The sequence below is a fragment of the Cibotium barometz genome, chromosome 16 (assembly GCF_041138505.1).
Source record: "Cibotium barometz isolate CiBa-2024 chromosome 16, ASM4113850v1, whole genome shotgun sequence".
In the NCBI taxonomy this organism is placed as follows: domain Eukaryota; kingdom Viridiplantae; phylum Streptophyta; class Polypodiopsida; order Cyatheales; family Cibotiaceae; genus Cibotium; species Cibotium barometz.
This window is the reverse complement of record NC_141061.1, coordinates 14,050,555-14,068,526: the sequence shown is the minus strand read 5'-3', so window position 1 is coordinate 14,068,526 and position 17,972 is coordinate 14,050,555. Positions and strand designations below refer to the sequence as shown.

The 17,972-nt window shown below is 43.4% G+C and overlaps 1 protein-coding gene across 3 annotated transcripts in view; it reads right to left on the bottom strand.

Moving 5' to 3' along the window:
- Nucleotides 1-884: 884 nt before the first annotated feature.
- The window catches only part of LOC147630400 (protein FIP1-like), a 53,991-nt gene continuing 36,903 nt past the window's right edge, over nucleotides 885-17,972 (bottom strand). For all 3 annotated transcript variants that reach the window (XM_086810258.1, XM_086810260.1, XM_086810259.1), the window contains exons 8-15: nucleotides 11,814-11,869; nucleotides 10,319-10,415; nucleotides 8,297-8,381; nucleotides 8,139-8,198; nucleotides 2,306-2,365; nucleotides 2,057-2,149; nucleotides 1,868-1,930; nucleotides 885-1,385 (exon numbers count right to left, since the gene is read on the bottom strand). In XM_086810258.1, coding sequence (XP_086666384.1) covers nucleotides 1,287-1,385; nucleotides 1,868-1,930; nucleotides 2,057-2,149; nucleotides 2,306-2,365; nucleotides 8,139-8,198; nucleotides 8,297-8,381; nucleotides 10,319-10,415; nucleotides 11,814-11,869 — 613 coding nt within the window. In that variant the 3' untranslated portion in view covers nucleotides 885-1,286. The remainder of the gene's footprint in view (nucleotides 1,386-1,867; nucleotides 1,931-2,056; nucleotides 2,150-2,305; nucleotides 2,366-8,138; nucleotides 8,199-8,296; nucleotides 8,382-10,318; nucleotides 10,416-11,813; nucleotides 11,870-17,972) is intronic.

The following is a 17,972-nucleotide window of genomic DNA, read 5'->3' as shown; positions in this document are numbered from 1 at the left end:
CGAATCTACCGTAGAGCATCTTATTTCAATACTGAATCTCACACCCAAAATAAATAAATAACTAACTTTTTACATAGTTTAATTTTCTAACTACATTTATTAAATAGTTCCGACATTCAACACCCCCCTACCTAGTATTCCATGATGAGATTTCCATGGACACTTTTGTATCACTCCCAGTGAGATAAGTTTTGTTTTGTTTCTATTTGATTTTCCATTCCATGATGAGATATGCCATGGACATTATTGTATCTCTTCATACGCCCATTAGGTCTTTAGTAGCCGTTTAATATATCTTTCTTTATTTCTTTTTCTCGTACGAAGAAATTAATTTTTGAAAAAATTTCTCCATAGCAAATTTTCTAACAAAATTTTAGAAAAGCATAGTGATAGTTTTGTCTAAGCTGTAATCGCTCAGATGCTATGTTTTTTGCAGTATTGTAAAGCCATTACTAATATTAACTATACATGACTTCAATTAGAAAAGTTAAAATATACCCAAACTAATTGGACAAGGTAAACTATTTATAATCTCACTATTAACAAAATTAATTAGTACACCACACTATCCCCAAGCAGCACGCAAGTTGCCCATTAGTCTACTATGTAAGTTCTTCACATGCATGTAACACTCACACCTGCACGCACAGTCACATGCAGGTTTGATGCATCTGTTTATTGAAGCAGGTTCTCACAAGGATGACATTTTTCAAGTGACTCATGACATGCTTTAAGTAATTGTTAAATTAGCATCCTGGTTTAATCCTACTCCCTTTGATTTCATTGGGTTGTCTTTGTTGCTGTAATAGCTCTATAATCACATGGGGACGACTTCATTCCTATAAAGCACAAGAGGTAGCAGGAAAATAAACACAATACATATACAGTGGTCATGATGGTGTATTGGTTCAAAGAGTAGAGTCACTAATGGCCCTGCAAAGCCTAAGTACTGATCATTCCACTTTGGAGTATAGGGGCCAATGGCCTTGGCGCCCCGCCTGAAAAAATTAAAGATGGTGCCCTCCCACGGTACACAGCAGAGCCAATGTTAGTTATTTTCCTCATGGTACTGGGTCATATAACCCTCAGTGTGGTCCAGAAAGATTCCTCAACCAGAAGTGAGAACATGCTTTACCCCATAAGAGCAACAAGCCCATGTAATACCGTGGCTTAACCACTTCTTCCACCTCATTGATCCTCTTTTGCAGTTTTCATGTTTGAACTAAAACCATGGATTCTCACCATGTTGAGCAGCATTTTGTTTTCATTTACTTGTCCTCAAAACCTTAGTCTCCAGTCGACTCTGTATTTGCATGCCGGAGGATGGCCAGCCTTTTATTTAGCTCTGCATTGGATACCCTCTCTGCTTCAAGTGCCAACTCAAGCTACATAGAAAACAAACAGCATTTTGTCAAATATAGATTTGCCTTTAAACAGATACATGAAAGCAAAAAGAACTGCCACTTAACAATGGAATAAGAATCCTTGTTGGTATTTTGTTCACGATTTTATTCATTTGAAGCAACATATTCTTTGGGCCACTACAGATATCTCCCTGTCCATGGGACACACCCCTGGGACAGCCAGGGAGTTGGATGGACAAGATTGCCGATGCATGGCTAACAGGCCAACATGATTGGGCCCAAGTCACAGACGGTTGCTATTGTGCAATCAACCTTACGGCCTTACCAAACATCTCCTTGCCCATGGGTCAGGCATGGAGTTTCACAAACCGGCAAGATTGCCCATCCATGCCCATGATTAGGTCACCCCTTATGGGTGGCTGTCATTGTGTAACCAGCCTTGAACTGAACACAGGGAAGATCATATAAAACACAATAAGATGTTAAAACACAAGCGAGCTTACTTTGGCTGTACGAGCACTCCATTCGCCTAGCATCGACCGAAGCCTCTCATTCTCTTCCACATACTACACATACAAACTTTCATTGAGAACTTGATGTTCCCAAGAAGCTTAATTCACCCATGAAAGTTTGTGCCATACGCATCCCAGCTCACCATATAAGATAGCTTTACAAAATGTAAGTGAACTCACCCTGTCATTGGTTGCCTGTATTTGAATCACATTAGAGTCCCGCTCAGCAATCAGGCCTCTTGCAAGGCGAAGTTCAGATTGAAGCTGGTCCCTCTGCATGCATTCAGTGTGTATCCGCCGCATCAGCGCTTTTTATTTGACAATTACCAATCTCTCCATTAGCAACTATACATCCTTAAACTTTACCTCCTGCATGTTCATTTGTAAGCTTCACACTCTTGAAAGAGACTTGTAAATAGAAAAATTTACCTCAGCTGTCATTGCTCTCAGTTCCTGCTCGCGGGCCGCGAGAATGTGGACCACATCTACCTGTGCATTCAAATTAATTGGCTTTAGGATCAACGCAATGACCACACTAAACTGAGAAAAAGAACAATGCTCTGTTTTTTCCAGCCTCGCGATATTTATAAAAAGGAATGAGAAGAGGTAGCTTGTTTCTATGGTAAGATGAGACCCTAGTAGCACATGAAATATTCAGCCCAAAAACTGCATATTTCAAATATATGTATGTACCTACCCACCTACCTACATACACGTGCACACATGTGCATGTGCGTCATTTGTACATACATATGTATGTATGTATGTATGTACATACCTATCTATCATATGTATGTATGTACACAAACACACACACACACACACAAATGTATAACATATGTATATGTATCTTTACTTACATACACCTACAGCATCACTTATAACATATGTATATGTATCTTTACTTAACGATGCCATAGCAAATCATGGTATGCTGAATGGACGTGATGATGTTGAGGGAGTGGATCCAAAATCCCTCTAGGGATGGAATAAGAAATCACTCTCAATCTCTCAACGCCTCCCAGCCACTCTATCTTGCAAGATATGCACTTGTAATCCCATACACAAACACAATTATAACTATCACACTCATGATGATTGCTAAAGTATGTACAAGCTAAGACTTACCTCCAGGAGAGATGATTGTACACCACTACACTTGATCATTTAGACTAGATGAGGACTCCAAGAAAAAGAGCTTCACTAAGAAAGGTTTGGATGATCAATACAAGAAATGACCCACCTTATATAGCAAATGGAGACAGAGCCCATGGGTACATGCCATGGCACTCTATGCACACATGGAGGACAAGGTGAAGTGGATCAAGCTAATCCATACATGTGGTGGATAGAAGTGGGGTTGAGTGTGAATGGGAAAACTCCCAAGCCAATAGCCACCCCACACCTCTTTATTACAAGAAGACACACCACAATATTAAAATTATCTTCTTTTCAAATCCCACTTTAATAGTCAAAGATGTTATTAACCTTAATCTAATAATATGCACCAATATAAGCAACCTCTTAGCTAGAGGTTGGCCACATGCTCCTTATTGTTATATATATGTACATGGATTTTTTTTTGGCTTGTGACAATTCCCCCCTCAACTTGAAGTAAATACAATTGACTTGAAGTTGAAGGAACTTGGTGAGGGTGCCATCTTCCTTAAAGCTCATTGTTGCTCGGGTCACGAAAGCTTTAGATATAGGGAGTTATATACCTTTGTGAGTTGCCTTGTAACCTGTTTAGTACCAGCGCTCCACGGTCTAGCATTTCAATTACCTCATATGGTCCATTCCAACCGGGTAAGAACTTCTTGCCAAAAGTCTTTCTTGCCAAGCATCAAACATCAACACCAATCCCCTTTTTTGTAGGTTCTAGGTTTCTTCTTTGATTTCATCAAGGAAATGCAATCTTTCTCTTGACCTGCATTTATTCCGTATTTTGTCTTGCTAACCGGCAAGTTTCTTCCAACTTTCCTAGCTGGAGAATCTTGAGTTCCATCTCGTCTGTATCTTCAATTATATGCTGCATCAACACCTTCAGGGTAGGGAGTTCATATTCTAAGGGCATGATGGCTTCAGTTCCATACTCTAACTCAAAGGGTGTGTATTTGGTGGTTACCTTATAAGCCCAAAGTTCCAATGATGACATTTTTCCCAAAATGTCACAAAGAATGCCATTGGTCTTCTTGGTTTGTCCGTTAGTCTTGGGATAGTAAGGACTGCTTCTCCTGTGTTTCACTGAGAGTTTCTGTCACCACCTCTCTTGCTCTCGTGAAATGTGTATCCTGATTGGACACTACTAAGGGGCACCAAGTCTGGCACATATGTTGCTAGTGATAAACTCTGCTACTGTAACAACATTGCACTTTGAAGTAGCCAAGACTTCGGCCTATTTGGTGAAGTAGTCTCTGGCCACCAAGATGTAGCTTTTCCTTCCAGCAGTGATTGGCACTGGACCTACAAAGTCTATTCCCCATCTCTGAAAATCCATGAGGAGAAAAGTAGGGTGCAAAAGATTTTCCTTGAGATCCTTCTTGCCAAGGCCTCACAAAACTTGCAATGCACTAGCACATTCTTATGCATATTTGGCCAATAATACCCTGCATTCAAGACCTTCTTGGTTGTGTAATCAGCTCCAAAATGTCCTCCATAAATACCTTCATGGCACTTTTGTATGATGACCCTACCATGCTTCTTAGTGATGGCTCTTTTGATGATCCTGTCCTTTCCTGCCCTATATAGCACATTATCTAAGAGAGAGAGAGAGAGAGAGAGAGAGAGAGAGAGAAGCGCCTTGCATTTAAGGGATAAGAACTGTAGGATTAGGGTTGGGGGGATTTAGGGTTGCATAGGGAGAAGGATGGGGCACGAGACAAGATTAATCATAAGAAAGATTAATTAAAAGAATAAACCCTAAGCTAAAACACTAGATCCACAAGGGCTACATCTTGCCCAATGTGATATTCATATACACATAGGGGTGGCTATTATATATCCCAAAGTACGTGATAGGACAAGGATGACTAGTCACACTGGATGACATCCCTGCTTACATAATCCATACAAGGGGTGATTCACATGCCCCTACTCATACACACTTCTTTACATTGAATTTTCCCAACAAACCCTCCCTCAATGGAAAGGAGTCATGAGCTAAAAAAAGGCATGCATGGGCCCAGCAGAATATCATGCGTGATGATGGAAATGATGGCAACTCTAGGATGTCATGCCACACGAACAAACACCAATAGGATGGTCTTCAACGGAATCCTCGAAGCCGAGTTGAGGATGAAGGAGCGGAACCCTCCCTTGAACTGAATCTCGAAGGCGAGAAGTGAGGGATGGAGACCCAAAATGTGTCTAAAACCAAGTGTAAATGACTGATTGCTCCATCACAGATACATAAATGGGAAACAAAAACTAGAAGTGTAGATGGCATTAAAAGGAAACCCCTTTAGATGTAGCATAAACACAAGCAAAAACATAAAAGCCCCAAATACAAACAGAAATTCCTGATTGGACATCATAACCCCATAGAAAACAGAAAAACCCCCAAATTTTACAGAAACCCTAATGGCTAGAAGTCCCCAATTAATGAAGCATAGTTCAAGAGATTCAATTGGCTGAATCAGTGTTCACAAGATGCCCAAAATCTGATCATAAAACCCCCAAAAATGAGAAAAGCCCCAAATTTTTCACAAATGGCTTTAATTCTCCAAAATTCCCAACATTGGATGCCCAATTAACATTTAATGGCAAAAGAAAAGCCCCAATTTGACAAAAATAGCCCCGCCCTAGATCCCGGAGGGGCCAAAAGCATGGGACCAAAAGGAGTTACTTCTGCCTTGAAGAATTTTCCTGCAAGGTCATAAGTCAATAGAGAGCGTTTCCGGGATTCAAGCATATCTATTTTCAATCCTAATAAGGAACCACTTCCAAGGTTTCAACCCTCCCTTAGACTAGACATAACATAATCACAATATGTAGCACAAACTCTCGCATAAAGCATTGTCACGGCATGGCAGGGGTCAAATATGAGTGTCACTCATTGCTCAGCATCAAGGGCATAGCAACCTAATGACTTAACACATTACAATCAGACAGCAAACCACAGCATGACAAACATGCTGAGATGCTTCCAATTTTTAAGGGCATTCCCTCCCTCAAGGTATTTCAGAGTACTCTGGCATCATGCATCTTCCTGCGTTCATTCTACTAATTGAATTAACTTGATAAAAATCCTTTTTTTTTCAAGAAAAAGACTTCTGTAAAGTATGAAAAAAATCAATACAAAATCATGGCTTCCTCATCACAGAGTGTAAGGTAATCGCAGCCAGTCAAAGACCAGTGGGAGTCCAGAAGAAGAAGATCCCACACAAAGGAAACGTGCTTCGCTTGTGCTGACCTAGAAGCCTGAAGTATATGGGCCCACGTGGCCATAGGGTATGAATAATCTCTCCCCAAATGGTTCAATAGAGTAATCCCAAAGCTTTCCCAGTGTGGCCCGAGGGTAGAACTCCTCTGAATCTGTCCAATTTCCGCATTTGACCAATGTGTCCTCGTGAAAAGCACCAACAGGAGAAGATATACCAGGCCGAGGCAAGCAGACTTAATCACCAAGGCTAAGTCCAGTTTCCTAGAGCTCCAATGAAGCAGCTTTTTCCTTATACTCATGAGAACTGGTGCAAAAACTACTGTGTAGGGGATACATCATTCCCGACCTGACATCCAAGTATCTCGCAATGCTGCCTGTCAGTTGATAAGAGCTTCTGCGACTAAACAAAAATCCTTTAAGGCAATCAAAGTCAGATGTGGGCACCCTCGAGATACATAGCAGTGTCATTTGCAAGCTCAGAATCTAGACCTCTCTGCGTAAGGGTAGACTCAAGCCAGATACCCCGGCCATGGATTGGAGATATATGCTCAAAGCCTTAGCCACAATGAGACATAGCAAGGGGGCCAGGGGGCATCCCTGACGAACAGATCATGAGATCTCTGGAAGCGCATGAACATCACTATACAAGCATGACACACCAATGTAATCGGCTGCCATTGGCTTATGTCTGTATTATCCCCTCCCTTTGGGATGAGATGAATAGACCCTTCGTGAGAAGAGTGCACATTTCCTGTGTTCCACATATCCTGGAAGGCCATAGTGATTTGTTCCCCAAAGTCATCCCAAAAAGCCAAGAAAAAGGAGGGCAATAAACCATCTTCTCCTGGACAATTACCACAGGGCAGTGCAAGGATGCTTGCGTCACCTCATGAGCCGAAAATGGAATATCAAGGGATATCCTCATATTTTCCGTGATTAGCTATGGTATGGTGGCCCACACCTTCTACTGTACTCTCTCTCATAGGAGAATGAGGCTCAGCAGACAGAAAGTAGCTGACGATAAAAACCAAATGCAATCTGCCTCACTGACCCAAAATGATTCCTAGGCATGGTATCGATACTCTGCCTTCTGCTCCATGGCATGCTACAACTCAGTCCTGACAGTGCAAAGAGTATCTGAAAAATCCAAAGGGCATCAAGATGTTTTCCATGCTCCCTCTGCAACGCTGCCAACCTGTGCCTGATAGCCCTCTCATGATTAATAATATCCTATCTCCTCTGTAAGGCCACCTTGTGGTAAAACACTAATCATCTGCAATGCCTTGTGGGCCATTAGAGAAGTCTTGGGAGCTCCAGATGTCAGCTACCTGGTAGGAGAGCTCATCAGCCGTGGTGCTCGAGATGCACACACGGGACGTAGAGCCATGTTGCCCAAGTTCTTTGATACTCAAAGCGGTCGGACTTCATAGTCCCAGCTACAATGCATATACATCCTCCCCTCTCAAGAACGCAAGCATCAACATAGAAGCCGTCTAGGCAGGCATAGATACATCCTGCGTCTCTTCGTCTATTCGACCAACTGTATGTAGAGGAGGGAAGAGGGCTTCCTAAGATTGTTGTCCTCAATTCAACAGTCCCTGCCATGTATAGAGAGTATAAATCTCTCCTAAGTAGCATCTCCACAGGGTGTATCACCCCTTCATGTCCACATCTTTTATTTGTTGGCTGCTCAACCATATTAAAGTCTCCCCCAATGATCCAATGATCTACATGCGGAAGCCATCATTCGTGAGAAGCTTCCAGAAGGAAGTCCTCTCCCCTCTATGCTTGGGGGCATAAATATTGAGGATACCAACGTGCTTGACAATCACTTTACTACTAATTAAATCTCCTTGTAAAATAAACTTAAAAAATCCTAACCTGAGGAGCACCGTCTTCTGAACGTTCATAGTTGTTTAGACTTTCTTGCAGTCGCAAAATCTGTTCTGCCAAAGTGACTGGTCAGAGTATACCAAAACTTTACTCAAAGAGCCTACATAAACATAATTGTGGCAATATTTAAATTTGGGACACCTTACCTCCTCATGTAGATATAGGAGGTTGTCTTGCTGGTAGCGTAAAAGAAGTGCTTGCTGTTCAGCCAACCTCCCTCCATCAAGATATCTGAAACATTTAACAAAATATGTGAGGGTAAAGTTGCTCATTCATAATTCAAAATTAAATACTTTATGTCACCTGCCATGACTCCAGCAACTTATTGAACAGTGAACCTGGTAAGTCAATGGAGATATTGCAGTAAAATCAAAGAACTTGTCACCATTTTGAGTCTACCAAAAAAGCAACACAAAAACATAAAGAGGAGAGCAAATGCAGAAGAATGGAAAAAGCAAGATTACAAAAAAGCAGCCGCTTTATATAAATCATGCCAGGGTCACGTTTCAGAGGATCTTGAGCAGGCAGAGGACTTTTAGAAGATTGAGCACTGACCATTTTGAACTAGTTCAGACCAGTTTTGAGCAGTTCTGACCTGAATTGACCAACCTTGACCACTCTGATAAGAGTTGACCAGTGTTGATGCTTCACAAGGCAAAGAGAGCTGTCCATTTGGCCAAAACCCTTTGAGGGACAAGAGGGGAAACCACAAACAGACCCAGCAGCAGAAAAAAAGCATAATTTCAAATAGGAAATTATTACGGCCATAGAGAATATGAACAGTTCTAATGGACAAGTGTCAAACTTATCCCTCTCTCCAGAAGAGTTTCAAGCAAAAGCAGAAAAGAAGCATAATTTCAAATAGGAAATTATTACGGCCATAGAGAATATGAACAGTTCTAATGGACAAGTGTCAAACTTATCCCTCTCTCCAGAAGAGTTTCAAGCAAAAGCAGCTGGTAGGACAATGTTTCAAGTGTGACTCCACCAAGCAAACTGCTAGAGATTGTCAACAAAGACAGGGCACATTCCTGGAAGGAGGCTACTTCTAAACCAAAAGAGGAGATGTGTGGGCAACTGCCTCGGCTCTTTCACATCTACGTCAGTTGCACATCAAGGTTGCAGGATTGTACCATGCAACCAGCATGTGTTCATGGGATGCTTTGCTGTGCAATGCAAGGAATCTGATAATAGGTCCAAGAATGAACCCTGATTCAGACCGCCAATTTAGGCATACGCTGGAGGAGAATTTCCCGAGTGAGCTGTCTCAGAACAACATGGTTCTCCATCAGGCATGTGACAAAGTATCTTCAATGCCATCAGATGTATTGGGAGTAGAGTCTGTGAGGGTCGTCACTAGTCCCTTAGAGAGCTGAGTCACAACACGAACATGTCAGCTGATGTGCCTTTACCACAATCATAAGCAGAATCACCTGCAGATGCTTTTGAGGGAATGGCTGCAATTTTTTCTTCTGTATATAGTAAGAAAGATATGCATATTCCACAAGCTTATGTCCAGAAGGAGGACCTATGCATTGCATGGAGTTGGTAGATGTTGGTGATCTAAACATGCAGATCAAATTGCCACAGGTAGATGCTGCTTATAGTCAAAATTGTGAGCAGCCTCTACATCATCATTTCTGCGTCAGGAGTGCTTTCAGCTTTCTACACAGAATTTTGCTGGACAGACAGAGTTTTGGGGACACCCAGAGCAGCTTTACTAGTGGATGGGTGTACTTAAATGAATAAAGAAGTGGATTCCATCATGAGAGTTCACGCACAAAAAAAAAAAATCTAAGCAAGATGTTTTGCCATAGGTGCACTCATACAATCATCAGAGGATACAACTGCAAGTTTTTGTGTTGACAAGATGAAGGCAGCATGTAAGCTTCAGAGAGGGAGTCAATGCTTCAGTGGATATCCCATGGTGCCTACTACCTTGGGTAAGAGATGAGTTTTGTCTATCAACAGCCTACACATTCGAGGACAACTGCCATTCTAGTGGGGAAGAATGTAACACATGTGCGCTGCTCATGAGCTGCCGGCTGCCCGGCAGATTTTCCTTCTCTTCATAAATGATGTCAGCACACCAGATGAGTAGACCAAATGCATGAGCCTACATTAACTATACAGCTGTGATGGAAAGCAGGTTGAAGATCTTTACAGACCTTAAGTCACCCAAAAACGTGGGTGGCTGAATAGCGGAGTGGAGAGAGTATATGACATCCGGCTGCAGATGTGATAAATTATGCCAACGTACCTGCCCTGCGATCACCACCATTTCCATCAATGAGAAATTACGTGCTGCATACTTAAGAGATCTTTAAAGCAGCAGCATATTCTTTAAGCTTGAAAAGTTGAACTTAAATTTACTACCACCTCTATGTGAGTTTTGAATAAAGCTATTTAAGTCAATGACTTAAGCTGTGACCAATGGCGTTTTTTGTCCCCCCTCTAAAGTGCAGCCAGCTTGAGTCTAATAGTCCTCTTCTATTGCAAAACATCTTGTCTCTCTACCTCAGACTGCATGACTGGAGAAATGTTTACTATTCCTAGCATACTGCTGATGGAATCTGAATCTTTGCCAATCTGCACACCACTAGCATGGCCAGCCCAGCTCCCAAGAGGCCCACAACCCAAAAGCAAGGGCACTGGACGGAGCCGCCGACTAGGGTCCCCAATCCCAGCCTCCATTCCCCCCAAAGTATAGGCCCGGGGGAAGTGACTATGACAAGGTGCCACTCTAGCCTATACATGACTCAACCTTCCCATGTTTCCACTTATGGGACAATACAAGGCACCCTCCAGCCATGCATCCATATCCCCCTCCAACCATGCGAGAATTGCACCCCCAACACCCCCCTCCATTTGAACGAGGGCCAGTCCAAGATCACCACCGAGCTCTGATACCGTGATGGAATTTTAAATCGTTGCCAGTCTGCACACCACTAGCACGGCCAACCCAAATCTCAGCGCACAACCTACAAGCAAGGGCACTGGACGGAGCCACCGGCTGGGGTCCCCACTCCCAGCCTCCGTCCCCCCCAAAAGTATGGGCCTGGGGGAAGTGACTATGACAAAGTGCCACTCTAGCCTATATATGACTCTTGACCTATCCATGTTTCCGCTTATGGGACAATCCGAGGCACCCTCCAGTAATGCATCCACACCCCCTCCAACCTTGCGAGAATTTCACCCCCAACAACTGCATGGTATCTATATCATGCTCCTTGAGCACCAGGAGGTCTATCTGAATCCCAGGGCATCTTATATTACAAAGAGGTATAATCAACAAGTCAGCTAGTTGCATGCCTTTGAACTAGAAATCATGTTTCATGTTTCATGTTCAAGTCTTTTAAAGGATTGGTAAAATGCAGTTTTTTTTATACACAGATTAGAGGTCACTCCAGATTCATCATAAAGATGAAACCCTAGAGCTGATATAAGCCTGATAAGTGCTTTACTTGGCAGCAATGCACCCACCACCATGGCTGAGAATGCCACAAAAAGCATAATCTGGTATCTATAAGGTTGGTCATATTGACAAACAACATTGTAATCCTAAATCAAAATCTAGAGGAGAAGTGTTATTGACAACAATTAAGATGCAATTGTGTTTTTATTCTAAATCAAAATCTAAAGATTGTAATGTTTTTTACTTACAAAGGTAAAGGCCAATGACTGCTCCAGTCAACAAAATCTCCAACAAGATAACCAACCTGCACATTGGAAATGCAATTGCTGGTGTCAATAGAAAGAAAAGCGTCCTCTAATTTAAAGAGGAAACTTTGAAACTGTGGCAGAATCCAGAAGATCACCTTGCCTTTTTAACTAGAAGCTCACAATGCACTACCAGAAATTTTCGCTCATGCTTCCCTTCAGTGCCAAGATGTGGTTCCCCCATAAATTTATTCCGCTTTGCATTTGGGGATGCACAGAGGCCCAGAGGGGAAGGTGGAGGATTGCATGGCTCCTGTCTCAAATCAGGAGAGACTCATTTGATATCCCTTTGAGCCACAATACCTTTGTTTATGGAGCCTAGGCCGCTTGTCCTTGATTTTTATGGATCATGCCATCAATGCAAATAGAGGTTAAGTACACCTTGATCCAATTCCATAATCACCATTTGGACCGCATCATTGAACAGAGAACACTGATTGGCAAATTATTGGGATTCTGACTTCATGACAAGAGGGCATTGAGGGCGCACACACTTTCTACATTTAGTCCTTTTCAATGATATAGTCAGATATTGCCTGTGATTTAGCCTCTATTTTGAATAAAATTCAAGGAACCTATTGTTACATCCCTAACTAAGCTTAGGATCAGTGTTAACTGGGGATTAGGATAAAGGGATGTGCTAACCTGGGGTTAGGGTTAGGGCTTAAAGAAAGACACTCATACATGGAACCCTAATAGGGGTTGAAGATGCACATGACAAATCCGAGAAGATGACCACAATAGAATTTGGCTAGTGACTACGGCTTAGGACCAGTGTTAACCATGGGGTTAGGATGACCCGGGGTTAAAGGGATGTGCTAACCCCAGTTAGGGATGTGACACCTCTAGGGCTGCAAAGTCTAGATGGAGGGTTCTCTCACTTATATGAGAAACAGTCTAGACCAATGTTACCAGGGGGTTAGGATGACCCGGGGTTAGAGGGATGTGCTAAGCCCAGTTAAGGATGTGACACCTCTAGGGCTGTAGAGTCTAGATGGAGGGTTCTCTCACGTATATGAGAAACTGTCACGTGCATCCCGCACTTGGATGCATCATGCAACGCGGACATCTGTACAACAAGTGCAAGACCTGGAGTGGAAACCGGTCCCTTGTGAGCCCTAGTCCGGGACGAATCAGCCAGGGTTCCACTCTAAGCATCCAAGGTCAAGTGTACAAGTCCCGTACATGGTCTTGGTCAGGTGTGCAAGTCCCGCACATGAAGCAGTGCTAGTCCGTACTGTGAGCCACCCTCTAGAATGATGACAGGTGTTCCAAGTGTTTGGTTCGTAGCTAGATACCACGCATATGTGTAGTTGCATGTAGAAGAAAGGGGCAGCCCTTTAGGCTACCCCAGAAAAGGGTTTGTAACCCTTGTCTATCAAGGGTGTATCCCTTGTGGGCCATTCTTAGGGGCCAAGAGGCCCATGTCAATGCCCAACAGCCCAAGAAGGGGCTAGGCCTTGGTCGGCCAGGGGAGCCTGTCGGCCAGCCCAGCAGCTGGCCAGTCTCAAAGGCGGCCTCGACAGAAAAATGCGCAGCCTGGACACTGTGCAGCAGCCAAACTGCAAGGCAGCAAATACACCATCCGTGGTGGGGGCCCTACAAAGGGTATTCACTACCCAATACTGTGTCCCTCTCTCTCTCTCTCTCTCTCTCTCTCTCTCTCTCTCTCTCTCTCTCTCTCTTTTTCTGCACATATCTCTCTATCTTGTGCGTTAACTTCGTCATGAACGATTGCTGAATTCTGTCCATTGAAGAACCAATTCTATTCATCAAGCTTCCGCATGTTACATTGGTATATGAGCCTTCTTCAAGTGTGAAGATTCAGCCAGAAAACCAGAATTTTTTTTCCGCTTGTGTGGTTGGTTTCTAGACTCCGGAGGACCACCCCTTTCGGTGTGACTTCTATTCCTTGAAGGACGGTTGGTTTTTAGCCTCCGGAAAGTCTTCCACACTCATAATGGATGGTTTTGTTGCAGTCTGGAATAGACGTGACTATTACCACTATGGCGAACTTCGACAAAGAGAGAGAACAAAGAAATCCAAAACAAGGAGCACCATGGAGTCCTTTGGGGACGGCAAACATGAGTGTGCACGAGATGTTCCACACTATGATGCGAGCACTTGCAAACCAGAACACCAAGTTGGAACAACATAAGGCACAGATCTTTGCCCTGGAAGAAGGAACCCGTATTCCAACCCCTTTTTCTATGTCTCCTCCTCTCTCTCCCTCTCTTTCCCAAAACCCGATAGCAAATCCTCTTCCGGATAACCCTCTTGGAGGATTACTACTGCAGCCTAGTTTGCCACTCGAGTTGCAGATACGAGCATTGGAGATTCAATTGATGGAAGACCGTGATGTAGCATCTCGCGCTGCCATACAAGAAGACGTCAGATGACGCGTGGAGCATGAAAGATTTCTTGCAGCCTTAGACGCAAGAGCGACACCCGCTTCTTCCTCCAATCATCCTCCCAAGAGGATGCACTTCAGTAAGTATAACGATGAACTCGACCCGACCCTTTATTCTTGGCTGCATCAATTCGAAGCTTATTTTGATGTTGTTAAGAAGAACGATGCTGACAGAGTGATCTTGGCTAGTTGGTATTTAGAGGGCGAGGCCATCCCATCCCCCAGTAATCAGTAAGCCTGAGCCAGGGATCCAAAACTTTCCTCTCATAAGCCACATGCAGGCTAAACGAGAAATATGGAAAGGTGCACAATGTGTAATGATTTATACCCAGACTGCCTTGACGGTGACCAATGCTTCCAAGAAGTACCAAGCTCTCCATGACAAGTTCCGAAAGATTTTTCTTCGGGACAATCTCCCTCCATCTAGATTGGAGGACCACAAGATTGATCTCCCCCCACGCTCGGATCCCCCGAGCAAGTTTCCATACCGTCTATCCAAGGCAATGGAAACGAAGTTGGACCGCCAACTCCAAGAGCTATTGTAAGCTGGCTTCATACGCTCTCGTGTGCCACCATTTGCCACCCTGATCCTGTTTGTCAGGAAAAAGGATGGTTCTTCCCAATTGTGTGTGGATTATCGTGCACTCAATAAGTTGACAATAAAAAGCAAGTTCTCTAAAAATATGTTGCCTTCCTTGCAAAACAATATTAAACATGCATCATTTACACATTAAAACAATTTAAAACTAAAGAATCTGGGTAAAAACGCTTAAATCATATAGTTCCCAGGTGGACACAAATGAAACATGTTTACAAGTTAAAACTAAAGAATCTGTGTAAAAAACGCTTAAATCATATAGTTTCCAGATGGACACGAATGAAACGTGTTTCATTCGTATGAAATGTTTATCGAACGTTTCGTTTCATTCAAACTGAATGAAACACGTTTCATTGCAATTATGCCCGTGGAAAAGAATTACTCGGTCTATGATCAGGAAGTTAGGAACTCCTCAGTGATTCAAGCCCTAAAAAATTGGAAGCATTTCCTTTATGGGCGAGACTTTGAGGTTCGCACTGACCATCAGTGCATTGCGTTGGATTCAAACAATGCCAAGTGTCAGCACCGCTGGAGCCAAATTTTCCAACAATTTGGTGACATGATCGAGTACCTTCTAGGTAAGGCCAATCTAGTGGCCGATTCTTTGAGCAGGAAGGGGACAGTGACTAAGATTCAGACCACTAGACTAGATCTTGTTGGTACAGGACTAGATGATATGAAGCACATGTATGCGGATTCCGAGGAATTTGGTACACAGTGGGAACAGGCATTGGACGCCACAAGACCATGCCACTTTTTGATATGGGATGATTGGCTTTTCTACAAAGGCCGCCTTTGTGTCATGAAGTCGTTCAGGGAAACTCTTCTCCATGACGCCCATGATGCCATCATCGGTGGTCACAAGGGCATGAATTTGACTTTGGAAAAGGTAGAAAGGCAATAATATTGGCCAAAGATGGAGACATGTTTACTCATGTGCAACATTGTGAGGTTTGTCAGAAAGTAAGCTCCTCATGGGAAGAAGGTAGGATTGCTATAACCTTTATCCATTCCTGAACGACCTTTTCAAGACATTTCAATGGATTTTGTGACGAACCTGCCTCCCAGTTTAGGTAAGCGTAATACTCAGTGTTTGATGATTGTTGATTGTTTTAGCAAATTTGTTATGCTTATTCCATATAGGGCCAAAGTGGCCGCTGAGGACGTTGCCCATGTAGCAGGGCTGGCTGCCGACACACTACGTGGTGGCTCCTCTCTGGACAGCATGTCCGGATTTCTCGATGCTCATGGCACAACATAGAAGACACTATGCAGCGGAACACAACACAAGGAGAGACGAGACTGTGGAAGGAACGAAAACACTTGCACTACTTAGAGAACATCGATACATGTCCTTCACTGTACCGTGCATACTCAGCAGAGGTCACAGTGGAGAGGACAAAACAGCTCAAGCTGATGATAGAACAAGGGTATAAGGTGGTATGAAGGATGAGCATAAGGATGTCCTCCAAGTGAGGATAAGGATGTCCTCTAAGGTGGGGACGAGGGCCATATATGCCTGAGGTCGATTCGGTCGCATCTCCTATCCTTGGTGGATGCCCTGGATGGCAACGTAGCCTTTGGAGGAATCTCGTATCTCTGGAGATGCGGTGGAGTGTCAATCGGTGCCGTTGGAGCCTTCAATGTAACTCCTTGTGTCCATTGTGGTGGTGCGTCTCCACTTGATGATCCAATGCTTGGGGCCTCCATTGACTCACTGCCACAGTCACGTTGTGGTGGATGGTCCACCATGTGGGCACCCTTGGTGGCTACAACCCACTTGTTCATTTGGCATTGGTACCTAATTGGTGGGATTCCCATGACCATAGTGTCAAACCGTGATGCCAAGTTTACGAGCCATTTTTGGAGAGCATTGTTTGAAAACTTTGGTACTAAATTGAACTTTTCCAATGCGTTTCACCCACACACAAACAGCCAAACAGAAATGTACAACCAGTTGGCCTTTGGCGTGTTGAAATGTTATGTCCATGATCAACAAGGTAATCTCATTTGCCTTTAGAAACAAGATCTTTTATTATTCTGAAAAGGGGATTGATTAGAGGGGAAAAAAAACTGGACCTCTCTTCAATCCCTAAAGCGAATAGATTGACGGAGACTTACCACGAAATATTGGAATCAGTCATAGACAAGCTGGCTAAACGCAAGAGGCCTACACTCGACAGGCCAATAAAGATAGAAGGGATGTGCACTGTGAAGTTCTCGGAAGGAGATGTTGGGGTATTGGGGAGAGCTTGCCTGTACACCACCACACACATAGTAAGCTTGAACAACACATGTGAGAGAGCTAGCTGGAAAAGTACTCTAATGATAATGATAGTACAAAAGTACAATGAGTACAAAATATAACCTAGGGCAAAGTGCCCAACACATATAAGTGTGTTCACAGAAGGAAAAAACCTGTGTCCAGCCACAGGGAAAAAATGCCCGTGAGTAAGTTGTGTTCACACCTAAACTAACCGGGAGTAGTCATGACCAACAAACCCTCCTCAAGTGAATGGTGTGAATGGAGACATGGTGTAGCAGACTACCGTGGTAGAGACTATAAGCTCAAAGCTTTGCAGAAAGCTTCAAACTTTTCCCTCGAAAGAGGCTTCGTAAACCCATCTCCTATATTGGCATGTGTAGACACATAAGCCAAGTCAGTCTCTCCTGCATGGAGCCTTTCCCTGACATAATGATAGTGAATCTCAATATGCTTTGTGCGGGCATGAAATACTGGGTTTCATGCAACTACCAAAGCACTCTGACTGTCAGTGTAAATGGTGGTAGGGGACTGTTGTCCAACATGAAGATCGGCTAAAAGGCGTTGTAGCCAAACACATTCCACAGTAGCTATAAAGGCTGCCCTATATTCAGCTTCACAGCTAGAAGTGGCCACTGTAGGCTGCTTCTTACTGAGCCATGAGATGCACGAGTCACCAAGAAGAAAACAATTACCACTGGTTGACACTCGCGTGTCATAGCAACCTGCCCAATCACTATCTGTAAATGCAAGCAAGCATAGTGTAGAAGAACTGCCATAAAACAAGGCAAAGTTTGCGGTGCCTTTAAGATAGCAAAAGACACACTTACA